Consider the following 19553-nt stretch of genomic DNA (forward strand, 5'->3'; position numbering starts at 1 on the left):
TTATAGTTTTGCAGCTTCTTAACTCAGTAAATAGTGGAGGAAGAAGTAAGCTAGAAATTTTAATAAAGAAGAATGAATGTAATCTTAACTGGGGTTTTTTTTAATAATATGTTTGGGTTTATATATAATTGATTAAATGTGGCTTTAGTTTTATATTTTTTTCTGGTATACCAAGCACCTGATTTTTTCACCAAATTCTTTTGCTTTATTGAGAGCTGTGAGTATCAATGCATATCAGTTTATGCTTTTATAGACCTTTAATGCCAACACAATACAAATATTGCTATTATATGACATTAGTTTGTCTCTTGTTTGTGAAACACTGAAGCACATACAACTGTTCAGATTTCTTTCTGCTGCTATCAAACCCCATTTTTTCAGGGTGAATTCTGGCTTGTTTTGGTAAAAATAATTTGAATAACTGTTGAAATAGAGGTCTAAGAGTCACCTTATCATGGTAAAAAGTAACACTTCAAATGTTGCTTTAGTCTAACTGCAGTTTTTCCTTTTACACTTCATTGTATGTATATGATTTTATATACAAGTGAATCAAATAGACATATGTGGACAGCAAAAGTTAGTAAAGCTGACTGAAAGAAAGAAAAATATTTTATAATCTTCAGTGGATTTTGATGTCCATGACACCAAGACATTTTAATATTAATAGGCACACCTAAAAGCAATTGAGATCTGAGTGGGAATTCTTGATCTGTGGTGATAAGAGGGTTGCAGCAGACTGCTGCCTCCATTCTTTGAAAATAAAAAGCAAGAATCATTATGTAAAATGACTGCAGGCAGGATCACTTTTTAGCATGGAGAAAGTCTTATATACAGTAAAACACTTCCCAAAGTAAGTAAACTGTTTCTAACTGTCTTGTTTTCAAATGTCTTTAAAACATGTCCCTGCTCACAAGGATAGCCATGTAGTCTTGAGTTCCTGCTGTCTACTTTGATCAATAAAAAAAGAATAGGTTGTACTCATCATTTGTATAGATGTGATATATGTATCAAGTTTACTTTTGGCTGTGGATCTATATAGAACATAATTGTTTCTAGGCAAAGACCTATGGAAAGACTTGATGTATAAATCTAGACATTACATAGCCCCAAAATTATTGCTGGTCTGGGTGGGACTGAGAGACTGTGAACAAAATCAATTTGTTACATGAAAAAACATATTTTAAACAGTTTCTCTTTTTTTAATCTTAAATCCAAAGCATGATTTGAGAGTCATCAAGCCATTAATAGATGAACCTGTAGGTGAATTCCACGCTTCAGGATGGAATTTCACATAGGCATGAGGGAGAGTCCAGAAGAAGTAGAAACACAAAAAGCACCTGTGACAATGCTGGATAGCCTCATAATGCAGTAACTTCTGTCACTAGATGCATTCTAGAAGTCCCAGAAAACTATAGTTTATTTCAGGAAAAGAGTGATGACAGGTTACTTCATGGAGCCTTCCTCTAGCTGACAGGTTTATATCATCACTGCCAGATATACACAGATGATAGGTATGAATTTCCTAATTCAAAAAAAAAAAAGAGAATTTAGTGAGACATGGCCATGATAATGTTCAAGTGAAATTATGTTATGTTTAGAAGGGTTATATGATTAATTGGGTCTAAGGTTATGCTGATATAAAAGAAAATGGGGGTAGTCCTTTTAATTTTGTATTAGAAAGGCAAATTTGTTGAAATAAATACATTTTGAAAATATAGCGCTTTTTTATGTTTTGGAAGTGGAAATTAAATGCTTTTAGAACCAAGGACTTCCATTTTGATGATATTGAAAGAGATGTGAAGCCCTAAGAAAAAGTATGCCTTCATTTTCACTTCTTAAATGCAGTGCTTATTTGGTATTTAGAAAAAGATGTCAAGTGTTTTTATGACTATTTGATACACCAAGAAGCCAATCAGGAGAATTAAAGGAAAAGGGTTTAATGTGCTGTATTAATGACCTGCTTTTTACCTTTCATTTGCCTATAACAAGTGCATGTTTGCAGCTGATACACAAATAGTTATTTCTCTTATAAACATTATAGGATACCCCATTACTGATACTGATACACAGAGTGGATCCACTTTATAAAACCTCTAGTTTACATCCTGAAAATACCATTAATTTAAATCACACTTATGAATTTTTTTTCTTTTCTAAAACATTTCTGCAATGTTAGAAGTGGTTTACACATTCAGAATACAAAGGGCCAAAGAATATTCAGTATCCAGAGCCTGAACTTATGGAATTCGTTTTTAACCATTTTTCAGATGATTTGAAGGAAATAGCTGATAAGCAAAGGGAATTAAAATAGGGAGAAGGGTCCATTTTTTAATGGATGATATTACTGGCAAGTGTTGATGAAAATGTTAGTAAAATTCCAAGTTCTTTATTTAATGACAAGTTCACCTTGAAAATAGCAATGACTGGCATGGTATTATTATAATTAGAATAAGAATCTTTGTTTTAATAATGGTCAAGTAGGATGTAATGGAGAAAGCAAATTCTGAATATTAGGACGAAAACCTATTAAAAAAAGCCAAGTTATTCTTAAATAAACAAAGTTATACTTAGAAGGAGTCTTAAGATCTGCTAAAAACCCAAAGAATATGAAAGCTAATGCTAAATCATTGCATCCATGCAGGGCTGGATATATATTAAAACCACTGATTTATATCATTGGAGTCACAGGATTTGGGAAGATACCTCAGCTGCATGTTGCTGTTCTATGTTCTGAGCAATGGAATAATCCTGAAATTGGGCCTTGATCTCTCTCTCACACACACACACACACACATTATTGTTTAAACATATTCTAGGTAGTTAATAGAGTTATGCTTGAATATGACAGTAATGTTAAAAAAAACCCCTATTTTCTCTATTTACTGCTCTTAACCCTTTAAAAATAATACTAATGCTAATACTAATAATGATAATAATAATAATAGTTTTATGACTGAATTACAAAAAATAGTCAATAAAATAATCAAAAGAGAGTATAAGAAACATTTCTTAGCATGAGAGTTCAAATTCAACAGCTTGTAAAGATTACAGAAATGAAATCTTGGTCTGTAGGTTTCAGTAATGACTTTGCTACTGTTCACAGAGAATAAAAAGGAACAAAAATCATCCAAAATAAAGCACATTTGGATGGACATAGGAAACCGCAGAAAGCTTTAAAATAAGAAAGTAACTTCAATATATCTTGGTTATAGGACTGTATTAATAGAAAATAATCCTACTTCAGAGAAGCACTGACAGAATATTGTGTCAGAGCAGCAAGTATATACTAAGGCTTGCCTAGGGTAAGGTGAGCCCAAATACTTTTGCCTCTGAAACTTCTATTTGGTTAAGATAAAGGAAATGATGATGATGATGATGAATAGCCAGAAAAATCACAGTACCTACACTAAAAAGAGACAAATGGCGCAATAGAATAATTATTATGAAGCTGCTTGAAACTAAAAGGAACCTGAACTGTGGGTGATTTCTTATGCAAACATACTGGACACTTACTGTAGCATTAAAGACTTTTTGAAGACAAGAGGCCCATCTGCAGTGTGGTTGATGGCTCAAGAAATACTCAGTGTGGTAGAAGTGTTTTATGTCTGTCTTGGTAAACCCCACGGTAAACATTTATGATTTCTTTTTCATCAAAGATCCCTTAAAATAGTATTATGGGTAAACATTAAGGCAGTGATTCTCAAAAGAGGGAACACACCCCTCAATGGCATAATCCACAAAGTAGAAGGTGGTTTGGCAACCAGTAGTGGGATAATGAGCCTGGAGGGCAAATTAAGTAAAATCACAAAATAAAACTTCGGTAACTCATTAAAAACAAATAGATTCTGCCCTACATGATCCCTGCATGCTTCTTAATTCACTTAATAATCAGCATAGAATTAGTCAAATGATTTCAATCTGATTAAAATGATTGGGATGATACTTGGAGACCTCACTTTTCTCAAAATGACTTTTTTTTTTAATTTCAGCTGCAATGACATAATAGATTGTAATGAATCTGAAAACTTATGTTTATTCCTAGAAATCTTTAAGGCCAAGTAATTATTGTTTAGCATTTTCAAGAGGCAGAAGTTGAACTTTTATATATCGTGATTCTATGGGCTATTCACTCTTTCATCAAGGCAAATTGTGCTAATTATGTGATGAATCAGAGTGGTCTTGTTTCCACAGAGTTTGTGACAAAGAGGAAAACTAAATTAGTCTGAAACTTTCTATATGGATAGGCTCAGAGAAATCAGATTCTGTATGTTTCTTAATACAAACCCATAGCCAGTCATTCACCAGTAAAACTAGAAATTGATATTTATGAATGCTTGACACATTTTTATCCTTAATTATTAGTACCATCTGCAATCAGTCATGAATGCATATTTTCCAATAAGTAGAACTGACATGATGAGAAAGATTTACAAACATGGCTTTGTATTTTGAACTGAAATCTATTTGAACAAACTAGACTTTAGCATCTGTTTTGTACCATTCAGAGGATGTCAAGAAAATGAAAAAAGAACATGTCCCTGGCACATTAGTCAATTAAGACATGCATTAGTTCAAGTTTTACCAAAATGTTGGGGAAGTTTTGGGCTTTGAGTCAGGAAAGGCCATAAATACAGAACTTTGTGACCTCACTTTTTCTTGCAACACTCTGGGGCGTGACATTGTGGGAAGCACAGCTGCTTGGCTGTGCTGCTGCTCATCTCACTAGATATCCTGAAGCTTGATACTGGATAATATTGATCAAAAAACTGTGCTTGCTATTCTTTTATTTCAGAGTTTGAGTGCATGCTATCTTGAATGCATGTATACATGCTCTTTTATTTTCTTGCTCTTTTTCTCTTGACACCTTTCTCTGTTGTTCTCTTGTTTCCCCTCAAGTCTTCCTCCTCTTCTAGCCGAAACAGGTAACAAACCAGTGGATTTTCTACAGATTTGCAACTCTTCTAAAAGCACTAAAATGAAAATTTCCACAAACTAATTTCTCAGTGCAATACCAAATTCCCAGTCTGAGGCAGATAGGCTTTTAAGAAAAATAATTGGTAACCTTTAGGGCTTTCATTAAATAACTGTGTAGGTTTTAATCAGAGAAAGGTCAGAAAGTTGCTCAATTTGTCTCTGCTATTAGAAGTTCTGGGAGTTTAACAAGCTGCACAGAAAACTATGAGGTTAATATTTTATGCCTTTTGCACATGACCTTTTTATACTTGTTTCAGCTATTGAACTTATAATTGGAGAAACCAGAGTTCTTCCATCAACTTGTCAGCCAAAGTGATTAAGGCATGTAGACATATCCTAGAAGTCGTGACTTCATAAAATGGCCTTTAAACATCCTTGCTCTGATACCTCAGTTCAGCCATTCTGACAGTGTTAGTGAATAAAGGTTGCCAGTTGTTTCTTTTGTGGATATTTTAACTGTATAAAACCTATTCGTCTAAAATAGCTTCTTAGAATGAAGAATTTTGGGGAACGAGTGGATTTAAGGTGAACGACCAAACTCTCTTGTGGAAAGAAAAATATGTGATATACAATGTAGGAACCTAGATAAGTATGTCGGTATTAATTATTCTGGATACTTTATTGTAATAGGAAATAAACACTGAATTGGAACCATTTTCAAAAACAAATATTATGAGCATCAAATCTGAGTTTCATCTTCAAATCTGATAGTATGAGTTATTCTGATTTTTATTTCTTATAAAAGCTTTGATATTGACCTCTTATCTCTTAATGGAAACATAAACATTTAAGATGAAAGAACTTTGACACAAACTTTTGTTTGCAAACAAATGACTTTTAACTTTTTTTCCATTGCTAGCCTGCCTGACAGAAACCTCTGAAGTCCACTGCATCTGTTTAAGGACAGTTGCACTTTTGAGTTGTTAGTGCTGCAATTCTCCACTTAAAGCAATGTTTGTACTCTTTTACTATATTGGGCATCAAAAATTAATCTTCTTATTTGGCTTCCATGCTGTCCCCCAGAGGCATCATTTAGCAGGTAACTAAAATACCTATAGTACAGAATACTTCTGTTTTTTTCTGGCTTAGCTCTGATTACATAAAACAACAATAACAAAGATGATTTCTAAAATTGTTCTGTGTGCTTAAGAAGCATTTTGAAAATGTTAATGGTTTGCTGTTGTGTTAGTTTTCTAATGAGCTTTTGTATTTTGAGTGCACTTTTTCAATTAAAAATACAGCTGAAATTCTTCAGATAACTTTCCAGTTTCAATACAATGTTTAGTTTTATAGTGAAAGTATGCAAATGTTGTAGCATATTTTCATCACTATATTGGACCAGAAAAACATAAGAAGTTCTTCAGCCATTTCAACACAAAAATTCCCTTCAAGCTGTACATTGTAGTGACTAACTATTCTGCAGGCTTTTGCTGCAATTCTTGCAGTGTGGTGATTCCTACAATTTGTGCAGCAGAGGCAGTAACCATCAAATCTATATTGGGAGTATTAATTTCATTTTTCATACTCTCCTGCTATATACTAGCAGGAGTCGAGTAATCCAGCCTCAGACTAACTTTGGGGTATTCCTTTAGAAGGGTTGGAAGACCTGTGCTTGGAGTTTCTGTATGTGTTTGAGACACTAAGCCCCAAATCTCCTTTGTTGCTTATGTCTGATTTTTCAGGGAAAGTCATCCATTATGGATCATACCCAGTGCTGAAGTATTTTAAAATAAAATGTGATATTACACATGGCAAAGGCCCAATAATATCAAGAATGAAAAATGCCCCAGGCTGCGCACAACCATCAGATCCCAGTGGTACCCTATCTATCCTAGTATCTGCTTTGTGCACTTGAACCTTTTCCAGATTTGTCATCTATCTCCTCTGGAAGCATCTGTCCTGATACATCCCAGCTTTGGGGTTTGCTGCAGCGGGATTTATTATGCTGCAATATGTCACCATCAAAAATGGCCATAATGGACCAGATCAGAAGTTTATCTAGTCATTGCCTTGTGTCCAACAGTAGCTGCAAGGAAATCCCTAGGAGAGAATCAGAAAAGGGGAAGCATATATGGCACCCCTAAATTTTCTCCTTACACTCAGTAACTAACTTCAGTATTTCCTGAGCCAGAGAGGTTTTCTGTGGAAGTATTAGCCCTGATGGGTTTCTGTTCCATGATCTTGTCTTCTGAGATCTGGGTAAACTTTTAGCCTCCACTGTTTCCCCTAATGAGCAACTACATAGACTGAAAAACAGAGAAAGAGAGGTGATTCTTCTCCAAGTAGTGTCCTAAGCACAGGGGCTTGCTTCTGGTCTGCTGAGATATCATAATTTAACACTTGAAATACTGATGAATTGTTTTACATTCACTTACATTCAATGTCACTGGTCATTTTGTTGTCTAGTTACTCAGTTTATAATGAACTTCCTGCATTCCATGCACTCAGCATGCATTCCATGCATTCAGCCACTACCCAAATGGACTTTATATCATAAGCAAACTCATATTATTGCTTACTATTTATTCCAATTTGTTTATGAATGTATTGAACAACATAGATTCTATAACAAATCCCATCTGAACTATGTGGGTTCTGTTCTGAGGACTAAGCATTTTCTCTTACCCGCTCTACTCAGTCTTTTGAGCAAGGATTTATCCCTGGCAAGTCTTCTGTCTTATGTCCTGGAACGTTAGTTTCCTTAAAAACCTTTGGGGAGGAATTTTTTTGAAAGTCTTGGAAATCCCAGTAATTCAGTTAAGTCACTTCTTTGGAGAAATACAATGAGAACGCACTCTTAATCTTAAAATCAAAGACATGTTGACTTTATCATCTTAACTTGCTCTCTGCTATTACTGTTGAATCTTTCATTGTTTGTTAAATACTCTGATAGAGAGCAACAGCTTTCTACTCTGTAGCTCTGTATCTTTTCAGAATTTTCGTGTTTTAAATTGGAACTTGTTACCACACTGTTTTGCCTACTGAGGCAATTTTTAAACTAGAGATGATGCACACCTCTAGGAACCTGTTGCTTCTCTTCATTAATGATAAGACCACAACAATCATAGTGCATTCTGGTGCTGGCTTGTGGTTGCTGAGGGCTATTTATTTTTTAACATTCAAAGGTAACAGGAGCAAATCTCGTGGCAGCTTCATCTCACTAATGTTAAGTTTCTAAACATTTCAGCTGACTTTCATCTAAATATGTTTGGAACATCTGAATATGAAAATATGTTCATATCTCAAAACTATGAGATGCAGAGCGTTTGAAGTTAGATTAAACTGTTCTCTTAAGACATGGAAATGCATGGACTGAGACTTAACAGAAGTCAAAGAAAGATCACAGGAAACCTCCACTGGGTAGTGATTTTCATCTGAATTTTGTTGTGAAGTGTTTCCTGGAAGTTATTTTCCAGTCGAATACTTGGATTGAATAAAAGTGGAAAATGTCACCATTATAGATTTTCCAGCATTTTCAGTCTGAACTCATTAAATTTGATTTTAAGACATTCTTTGAGGAGTTGCTTTCCTAAGCCAATTTTTATTCATCCTCCTAACTAACATTTTAGCCATATTCCAAGCCTTACAATGTACTTTCTCACCAGGTCAGAGGTCATATTTTCTACTGAGCATCATGGCCCATTACTTCACAATGCACATACATAAATCGTCTTGATTTATAACTGTTTTGCTCTTTGAAGTTTCTACCAAGCAGAATCTTCTAAAAAATAGGATTGTTTAGATTAGAATTTTATTCAACCTGTGTGGTACTGGCAGCAGCATGAATGCACATTTTTGGCAGAACCTCTGCCTTCAACTTTTTCCTTGACTCAGTCTTTCCATTCTTATGCAGCTATGAGCTGGTGTCTTTCCCTTGTTTATTTATTTCCAGCGTTCTGTGCTTAAATTTAGCAGACCAGGTGTTGAATTTAATAGGAAAATTTTAGCAAATTAAATGAAAGATGGAGATATTGTGTGATTTCTGCTTAAACAATAAAAGTATGATGAAGTAAGCTTTATAAGGCTCACTACACACCAACTTTTATGGTCACTTGCTCCCAGAATTGTCATTTTAGATTTTTTCCCCTGTCCTGTGAGGTCTTTCATTATTCAAAATAAGGTAAAATGGGTTCAGAACATTCCTTTGACTATGTCAGATACCAGTTCCATAGTTCAGCTTTTGATTCTTGTCCTCTAAGTGTGCTCTGTCCTTACCATGTTCAAGGCACAAAGATTCTTCCATGGTATTATGGCATAACTGTTCATGAGCTCATGGAGTTCATAAACCAAAACAGTTGATGATGTCGAAAGGGAAAGCATGTGCCTTTTCTTCTGAAGTAGAAAGTGGACTTCTTCTCTCTTTTGACTCTGCCTTTGGAAAGGGAGGGGGTTTTAGTTCCTTCTGTAAAAGTTAAATTTCTTCTTTCAAGGACTTGAAAGGTTTGGGGTCAGGGTAAAGCTCCATGTCTTATGCAGACTCCTTTTCTTGTGCTGCTTTTCCTCATTCTGTAGATAATAAATTTCAATCTGAACATTTTCCCTTGTTCTCTACTAGATGCATACATATATATATAGAGATGTAACTTTTAAGTCCTTTCTGTATATACTGTGGGAATATTGGTGAAACATGGTGGAGTTACCCAGAGTAGAGATAAAACATCCTGAATTCTGCTTCTAAAAGTAGTGGCAGTAACTGAGGAGGAGTCTGCCTTTCAATGTTAAAACTGAAGCAAAGATATTAATGTTTCAGAGTTTGCGTTTATTTTGTGGATTTTTAAAATCATCCATAAAATGCTGCAGATGCTTTGTTAGTCAGGACTGTAACTTTTATTTTGCTTCCTGATGAATGATTAACATAGTGTCATGAATGTGGCCTAAAATAATTACATTTCTGCAAAGAGGCTGAAATATTAAGGTTCTGCAATTAAACCTTGCTGATTTTGATTTTTCAGAACCTGTTCAACAGTGGTTGGTATGAAGGGTCTAGTTGTCCAAAAATTTGTATGGAAAAGGTTTCCAGTGAAAAGTTTGTATTCAGAGTATTCTCAAATTATGTAAGCAGAGATGATGAGTTTGCTATGGTTTTTCATGTTGAAAACATGCTTTAGGCATTATGTCATCCATCAGGAAAGGAAAAAAAAGTAATATTATTAGAATCCCTTTAGGGAATGGGAGCCTAAGCAAGGAGATCCTTTAGGATAGGAAAGGATTTTGTGACGTATTTGTGACATTTGCTCTCAAGCTGCTTGCTCATTTTGTTATGCTGTACTGCAAGTGCATCTTTAGGAGAAACTTATTGTACCAGCTGATGTTTCATCACATGAACATTTTCAGGAACACAAAGGGAGGTAAGGCAGAGCATTAATGTTCGATGTATGGTGTACTAAATCTGCATATGGGTGTTTGATCCTGTAGGAGAGGGTGAAGTAAATGAAACTCTAAACAAAGCATGGTTCTAGGTCAGTTATCATCATGGGAGACCCATGTAAGGTGGTGGGTCACTTTCAGATCCCACCCTTCATCTCTGGCTGGGCAGCTTTGGCCTGATAGAAACCATGGCTTTATTTGTATGCATCAGGGTAGATGATCAGATATAATTAGTTACTCTGACACTGTGAAGGGTGTGCAGTTTAGGAGCTCTCTACTTTGAGTGAGCAAAGTTGAAGCTTCAGTGAGACTAACTGTGCTTTAACTCAGAGAGTTGCAGTCTGTGACGGATATGTACTTGTACTGAGAATAAAGCTTCAGCAGGTTTAAAACTGACATTTCTGCTGCACTAACTGCTTAATTGATAAGAGTTTACTGGTGAAAACCTACTTCTGAACAACAGTCTCTGCTTTGTATTAGTGGTATGCCAAAATTAAAGGAGAATTTTGTCAGTGCCTTAGCTATTGACTCAGGTGTTTTAAAGGTAGTTTGCCCTGATGTGTCGTGTCGCTCAAGAGTAAATTCAAGCTCATTCTTATAAAGTCTCTAAAATTTGGTATCATTTCTCATGCCAAATCCTTGTTTAAAAGTTGTGTTGAAATTGACAGTTATGTTTCTGTACTCTCTACACTCTTCTTATGAAAATAACTTAAACCAGGATTTCTGTAGAAGAAATAGCATGGAGACTTAATTTTTTAAATGGAAGTATGTGTTCTCTGCATGTACTGTTTCTAAATCTTTTGGAGAGAAGATGATCTGCTTTGTTTATAAATCTTCAAAATGTTTTAGGGATGATTTACTGCACTCTGAATTTCCTTTAAGCATGTTTGTTTGTATGTCAAAATTCCACTTCCTAAAGTTTACTCCAAACCCAATTTTAAGTAGTTAGCTGTAGTAGTTAGCTGTTACGTAGTTACCAAATAAGGGCTAACCATACATCTACAGCCAGTTGATGTAAGATTTTGCTGATTAACTTACTAGTAACTCTTACTCTTATTGGCATGTCACTTTTTCAGATTTTACATAGATTTTGCAGTAAATAGAAATTTTGGACAAGGTAACAGTTACCTGTAGGTTCAGCCTCTTCACTTTTTAACATTCTACTAAAATTTGTTTGCAGTTTGTTTAAATTTTTTCCCTCATGATAGAGAAAAGTGCATTTTACTGCCTAGAATAATCCAACAAATGTTAATTATGATCTTTCTAGAGCTTACTGAATAATTGGCCTAGTGAACTCAGGTGATTTCCTCATTTTCCTTAATTCCTTTTCTGACTGATCAGTTTTGCTACAAGGTACCTTGCCACCTCACATTTTTCAGGCATGAATTGGAAAAACCTCTCTTTCTGTCCTAAACAATATAATCTCTTTGCTGAAATAGTTCATCCCAAGAGTGAGAGTGGGGGTGAAATTTAGTGGTGTAAGAAAATAGCTGCTGAAAGTTTTCATGGACAGGTTGTGTGTCAGTCACAGCAATAGCAAAATCGAGTTGGCAGTTCTGTCAGCTGCACTGCTGCTTATGTTGGTAACAGGGTTTCCATTTCTAGTGGAAGGGCCAGCATGTGGCCTTCATCTGCCAGCAGCTCCTTGTAGCTGTGTCAGTAAGAGCTTGAAACTGGTGTGTTTCTAAAAGAGATGGAGTTCAACATCAGTGCTGAACAAAACAGGTGGCTAATAATGTTGCTTTTCCTTCTTGCATAAAAAATGGGAATTAAGTGACAGAAAAAATGGTCATCCAACTCCTTCAGTCTATGTGCAAGATTATTCCTTTACGAAAACATTGTTGTCTTTGCCTTCTTTCTGTATTGGTTTTAGTAACTTTATCCTTCTTGCCTATATGTCTTGATAAAGTTCATCTGAAACATGTATTTGTGTTGAAGACCCATCTATTTCAGCTATTCAACACTTGGCAAATATTGTTATATAATTAAACCGGTATATTTTTCTTTTTCTAATTCTTTATGGTATGAATTAGTTCATTCTCTCCTTCTATTTGACAAGGGCATATTTTGTACTAATTGATATTACAGCATTAAGAGAAACTGCTTGGAGACTCACTGGCTCCATGCCTAATTACCACCTACATATTCATGGTTAAGTGGGACATGAGCAACCTCTTTTTGAACACAGGGACATACAGAAATGCTCAGGGTTATTACTGAAAAGCAACAGCCCAAATCACAGTAACATACTTCTTTTTTTTTGTTGCCTTTTGAAAATAATGTTCATTCTTGCCTTAAATCAAAGGCCACCACAAACTAAAGTGCTACAACAGGGCAGAGCTAAGATAACTTTTTCTTTACAGAAAAAGAGAATGGTAAACTTATTTTAAAATAAGATTTTTTTTTCTTAAAAACTGTGAAGCACTGGTGAAACCATCAAGGATTGGTTTTGGTTTTTTTTTCCTAAAGATTCTGTATCAATATTACATTTTGCTAGAAGCAGTACAGCTGTGTTTAAGAGAGTACTTGCCAGTAAAATTAAGGATGTGAAAGATCAGATTCACTTGGGAAGGGAACGTTGGTCAGAAGACCTCGGAGTGCTAATTTATAGCATAAGCTCGCACTAAATTGTACCAAAATGGAAATCATACTCAGTGTCCACCCTAAATCATTGCTAAATCATTTGAGGCAGCATCAGTTTAGTATGAAACGGGATGTTTGCACATGGCTCTTGATATTGTTTCCATACTGAAGTGCAGCAACAAGTTTAATTTTAATCCTAGGGCAAGTGTTTTGCAGGAAGAGCTTTCTGTATCCTCATTATGTAGCAACTGTGTCTCCTTGCTGATGTTTTTCAGCCAAAGAACACAGGCATTTGAGTGTGCAGGCGAAAGTGATGTTATTGCAGAGAAGCACTAGAAACTTTAATGGTTTTTAACTGAAAGAGAGTTTTTTAGATTAAATAAAAAAGTGTTTTACGCTGGGGGTGGTGAAACACTGGCACAGGTTACCCAGAGCCCAGAATCATTCAGTCAGGTTGGACAGGGCTCTGAGCAATCTGATCTAGTTGCAGACATCCTGACTCATTGCAGGGGGTTGGATTGGAGGACTTCTAGGGGTGCCTCCCACCCAAGCCATGCTGTGATCCTGTGACTGTGTGCCTTGTTATTGGGCTAAGCTAGTACACTTCAGTGGTACTGGTCCAATGGCTCTTTTTGTTCCAGTGATTTTATCATTGGTAGCAGCATGATTGTTATTTCTACAAGCTTTAGTAAGCACTGTAACTTGATATCTTTTCAAATTGTGCTTACCCTAAATTCATGTTGTCTGTAGGATTTGACTTTATTTGGTAATCAAGGTAAGTACAAGATGAACTGAAAAAACTGAACAAAAGCTTTCCACTTAAAAATAGGATGCTTTTTTTGGTAATATTAGTAAAAACTCTCTTGGCTATGCATAGAGGTGGTTCTCCAATTAGGAATTAAGAAAGGAATGTTCTTATTTGTACAGTTTTCTTAGCAGATGAAAGTGAATTTACTCTATGCAGTGTGTTTTGAGCTATGTGATTTGTTCCCTTACTTAAAAATACTTGTAGCCTGTACTAACATTGTGCTTTGCAAAAAGTGAGCAATATCTTGGCTGTATATGCATTAGGCATTCTTTCTTTTGTATCTGATGAACTCTTCCTTCTATGCAGCAACTACAGTGTCCTAGCTTCTGTCCCTTCACAGGGATCCTTGATAGAGTGACTGCTAGTGGAGACTGTCCAGTCTGAGCAATGAGCCAAGGTGGGATTGGAAGCTACTGTAAATGAATTAAATTGAATTTTAAGTTCTTCTTTCCCACTTTTCTTTTCTGAGGAAAGTAAGCTGCATCCCGGTAGGGAGAGCAAACATATCATTAGGAATATCTTTTACTCTTGTGAGACAATGCTTTCAGGCACGTGATGTAATTTTGGGGGTTGTCCTGTGAATTGGACTCAGTGACCCTTGTGGGTCTCTTCCAAAAGAGGATATTATATGATTTGATGATTAATCCAGATTTAGCCAAGTGATTCAGCTCCATAAATGTTCTCTCTTGTATGTACACTGTTTAGCTAGTGAAAGCTACGGCCGTGAAATTTGCAGACATTCCTCTGTATTCATCATGGATTATTGTCCATGGGTTTCAGCTCTCTTTATGGCTGCCCTTTCCACAAAGACTTTGAACAGACCCCACACAGGCTTTTGCACTTTTTCCCCATTTTTACCCCAGGGAACACACTGCAGCTCATTGCTCCTATTTGGTGGTGTTGTGCAATGTGTTTTAGTTGCAATGGGGTTTTCATGTGTTCATAACCACCCTCAGCTTGGGCACCTGGTGTCAAGAAGAGAGAATGAGGGGTAAAGAGACATTTTAGTGGGAGGAGGAGAAAAAAGGCAAGACAGGAGGGTAAAAAAGACTGTGAGCAGGGCAACAGCAATGAACTTGGCTTTTTATGGCATGGGTGGAGTAGACAGTGGAGTCCATGATCATTTTACCAGTCTTGGTAGTTTGCCACACTTGTTAGTGCTGTGCCAAATGGGTCTTGAGGGGCAAAAAGTGAATAATCATATGCTATTAAAATGCTTTATGCAAAAATATCCTGAAATAGTCTGCACAGAAACTCCTTAATTATTTGAGTTCTGACACAAATTAACCTTTGTATTTTAAATTGAAAACTGATACAGTGAACAGTTTATTTCCTCTCTATTTTCTCAAAAAGGCTTCTAATGTAAAATTATTTATAATCTGGCTCAATTGAATGTAGACTACAGTCTACAACTCTTCCACTGAGAACAGGAAAAGCATTGCAATAACGGCATCATCTCTCCTACTCCTACTGACAGAATTTGGAAACTCTATCAATACTACTTCATAAATATAGATTAAAATATCACTCACATTTTTAATCCTTCTAGAAGATCTAAAGCATTTAAATTTATATTTGCAGTTCAGATGATGTATCCCCACTTGGCAACTGTAAAATAGGTCTTATTAATATTCACTCCAGGGATATAGTGAGCAAAATAAGATTAAAGATATGATATTAAAATAAGATAAGAGGTTTCTGAGGGTTGTGCTTTGTAGGCATGTTTGGAAATATTTGCTGTAATCTACTGAGACAATATTTTACTACATATGAAAGATATCTCAAAGATGTGATTTAGGACAATGAGCATGCATTTTACATAAACATGTTTTATCCAGTAAAGACCAGTATTGTCTTGAATTGATAAGTTTATTATCATGACAATAATATAGATCATAGCAAAAAGATAATACAGGAGGAGAAAGCCAGAGGGATTAATCACTGCAGTCCAGAAGTGAGTTATTTTATATACCAATGAGTAATTATTTTATATACCAATGAAGTTTTATAATGCAGACTGGTTTTTTAACTGACTGAGTATAAAAACAGTGTTGATTTGCAATCCCTGCAGCATAAATAGTACATTTTTTCATCAGTCAGCAATACTTTTATTACTATAATTATAGTCAGAGGCAGTAGGATTTTAGGCATCTTTATCTAGATGATGATTATATATTTCTTACTCAAGTTTCTAATATTTGTTTTAAACCAAGTCATTCCTAAACGTGCTTATCCATGCAGGAACACTCAAGGCCTACCGGGAGTTACAAATGCACCCTGTATTGAAACATGGCATGCTATTCTATTCATGAACAGTATCTGTTCATCATGGCTAGGGAAGGCTAAAGCGGGAGCAACTACAAAACTGGTTTTTTTTTGCTTGATCAGTCAGATATAAATAAAAGTACCAGTGATGCAGATCATGTTCTTGTTATTGCATCTATCCCACTTATTAAAGATTATCAGCATCTTTCAGCTGAGAGGAAACTGGGATGTAATGGTTTTAGTGCAAGCAAAGAGGAAGAGTGAGCTGTATTAAAAATTCAAGTAGCAGAAAGGGGTGGCAAAAGTCAGAAAATAGTGTTCTCTGCAAAATTCCTGTGAAATTGGCCTACCATGATCCTTAATTTCTGTACTTTTCTCCACCCTGGAACTGACATCAGTATCAAGTTAGCAAATACTTAGTGGCTTCAGCTGAAGCATTTTAGCTCTACTGCCCTTGCTGAAAACACCATGTGATGATGAATCGCAGTTTTTGAAAATTAAGTGGAGTTAATTCGTAAATCTCCACACAGGCACCCTCTTTCAGACATAGAGTAGCCCCAGGCCAGTATCTGCGGAGGAGTGGAATGCGTATGGATTCACAGCTTTACTTCACAAGTTTTTGTGTGAGTCCACATTTTCCTCCCCACAGCATTTTATGTCTTTTAAGTCTATTGTGTCTCAGAGTTTTTGAACTGTTCATGCTATTTTTTCTTTCCACACCCTGTGATAGGTGAATAGCCTTCTGCGTAGATCTTCGTACATACTATTGCAATTATTAATGCTTTCATTGTAAGTGAACATTATTTATGAGATACTTGTAGAGTGATTTATCTCTTTTCAAGTATCAACAAGCTATCAGGTTTAGAAATAAGTACATTTATATTCATTTCTCTGCATCTGTGATTGATGACACGACCACTGATGCTATGCTCTGTGTGGGGGAACACATTCTAGGGAATGCTGTGTCTGGCCAGATCTGCAGATACAGATCTTAGTCTCTCTGTCATCTTTTGTAAGAAGATCTGGGAGGAATGAACATACAGGATCAGATTTGAGAAAAAGAAAAAATGGTGAGGAATCCTCCATCATAAGCTTGGAATAGAGGAAAGATTCTACCTTATTCTGAGCTTTTAGGCTGTATAGTGGGGGTTTGGTTTCATTTTTGTTTTGCCTAATTTTTTACCTTTTAAGATTTTGAATTATTCCATTGCTTTGATATTTCACAATTACGGTGTTTAAGAAAAACACTTGTTTTAAAATATATTCTCTTTGTGGCATGCAAGTTAATTATGCAGTATTTCAGAATTTATTTTGATACCTCATTCTAGTATTTGTTCATGTTTATAAACAATGTGGGGTTTGGCTAATTATATTCAAGGAAGCTGAATTGAAAGTAGGCTGGGTAGAAGTCTGGAACCTGTGAGTCCTGAGAGAATGGACGGTTTGTCTGCGTGCCTGGTTGTGAGATGCAGGATTTAGTTTGTGTTAGGGTCCATGCTGGCATAGTAATGGTACTTGATTGTGGATAGCTCAAGAGCAAGAGTTTGCACAGAAAGATTTCTGGAGATTTCTTCCAGTTTTATGCTTCTATTTACAGAAATGGAACTCATAACAGCTACTCAAATATGAAAATAAGTGTGCCAGACTACTCAATGTATTTCCCTGCATATGCATATTAAAAAGCTTTCCTCAATGACTGATTAAGACGTTCAGTAGAGACCCAATTATCATCTGAGATGCTGAGGGAAAAATAATTTCAGTGTCAATTTACTTAGTTCTGCAGTGATGCTGCTATAACCTATTGGAAAAAAGAACAAACCAAAACCCCTCTGTTCTTGCAGACTGGTTGATAATGCTATAAAAATTAACATTAGTGAAGTAAAACTTTCAGTTTGAAAGACAATGGAAAGTTTATTATTAATGATGATAGCATTTTAAAGTAAGATTATAAAAGTGACATAAAGCAGTGGCAGGGCCATTTATTCCTTTGGAATTGCAAAGTAAAATTTAATCCCGAAAATAAAAACACAGATTTGCTAAGACTTGCAAGAATAAGAAACATCTCCCATAAGACTTGTAGATATTTCTGGACATTTTAACTGTAGAATTCTAGTTTTATACTAGAATTCACCAGAACAGGCTTTGGAGAAGCTTTTTAGTCATTCATTGCTGCTTTAGGCTGTCAAATTAGAAATGTTTTCAGGCTGTGTCAATACTTGAGCAATATAGAAGGAAGAGCCCCAGGTGGATCTTCCCAAAGTACTTCTCTAGTATTAGTGTTGTAGAACCTTAGCATAGCTGACAAATGTTAAGTATGTTAATGGTGTTTTGCCTCATTTTCTTGTTTGTTTTTTGTTAAGTTGTAACACTAGTATAATAAAGGGAACCTCTGTGGAATCATACTATATTGTATTGCTCCATGTGGAATATACTACTGAATTATTCTGCTCATACCACAGACTAATAAAATCTCATCGTCTCTGCCATTGGCATCACTATCAGTGGTCACTGTCCCTCCAGTACGTGTTCCACTGGAGTTTTCATGATTAATGTGAACATCTCTAGGTTCAAGACTTGATCATGTCATACTGCTTCATGTGAGGAAAGATGGTCTCCATACAGAGTTATGTATACACTTCCAAAAAATACAGTCTGAAAAATGTCCCCAGCAGTCTTGATTATATCTTTGCCTACTGTGACTGAAAAAAAATATAGGCACCTGAAATTTATTATGAGCATGGTGAAATCACAATGCCAACTCATAGCAGAAGGCTCTGACTCTAAGCCTCTGTATCCTGTAATTCTGATTATGCTGTATGCTTTATCCCATGTCCCAGGATGATGCAGTCTCATCCAGAGATTCTGATGCCTCTGGCTGGTACCAGACCAGAGTCAAAGCAGCAGTGGTGCTAGACACTCCTAGAAAGCATTCTCTCCTCACACTCGAGTGGCTCCATGAAGTCAGTTCGTCCGTGGTATTCTCACGGAGTATCTATATGGATGGAAGAGTAGGAGAGGGAGGGAGGGGCCTCCTGATGACTTTATAGTGACACTTAAGTGTAAGGAAAGACAGGGAGACTAAAAGCAGAAGCAAAGACAAACAGAAAAGGCTGACTCCATATAGGAGGCTTGTAAAGGAGATGTCACTGCTTCTGCCACCTGGTGTTACTATGTCTGACACACAAAAGGATGATGAAGCATGATGAAGTGCTTCACCAAGCACCCACCTGATATATCTGCTCTTTGGAAACCAAAGATTTGTGGGATAGCTATCCTTAGAATTGCTGGAGAGAAAACACTTGATCTGTGCCTCAGATTTGAACTAGACTGAAGTAAAAATCTGCAAAATGTGTATTGTGTAAATATAAGTTCCTCAGCAGCACCATTGCATTGGTCTTCCCTTACTGTGCTGCTCTACTTGGTGATGACAGCTGAATTAAGGAAACCCCAGGGTATACTATTTTCCTGGGTTCTTTGGATTGAAATATTGACCTGGGCTTCAGTTTCCTGTCCCTCCTGCACAATTGCAGCAGCAATTCTCCTCTTCCTACAACAG

The 19553-nt window shown here is 36.0% G+C and overlaps 1 protein-coding gene across 7 annotated transcripts in view; it reads left to right on the forward strand.

Moving 5' to 3' along the window:
- CRPPA (CDP-L-ribitol pyrophosphorylase A) overlaps positions 1–19553 on the forward strand; it is a 134121-nt gene that overhangs the window by 63031 nt on the left and 51537 nt on the right. The window contains exon 10 of one of the 7 annotated variants that reach the window (XM_063411296.1): positions 668–777. The exons of the other annotated variants lie outside the window; for them this stretch is intronic. Coding sequence (XP_063267366.1) covers positions 668–694 — 27 coding nt within the window. The 3' untranslated portion in view covers positions 695–777. Of the gene's footprint in view, positions 1–667; positions 778–19553 lie in introns of those variants that run through there. 7 annotated transcript variants of the gene reach the window in all.

The sequence above is a fragment of the Prinia subflava genome, chromosome 1 (genome assembly GCF_021018805.1).
Source record: "Prinia subflava isolate CZ2003 ecotype Zambia chromosome 1, Cam_Psub_1.2, whole genome shotgun sequence".
Taxonomy (NCBI): Eukaryota; Metazoa; Chordata; class Aves; order Passeriformes; family Cisticolidae; genus Prinia; species Prinia subflava.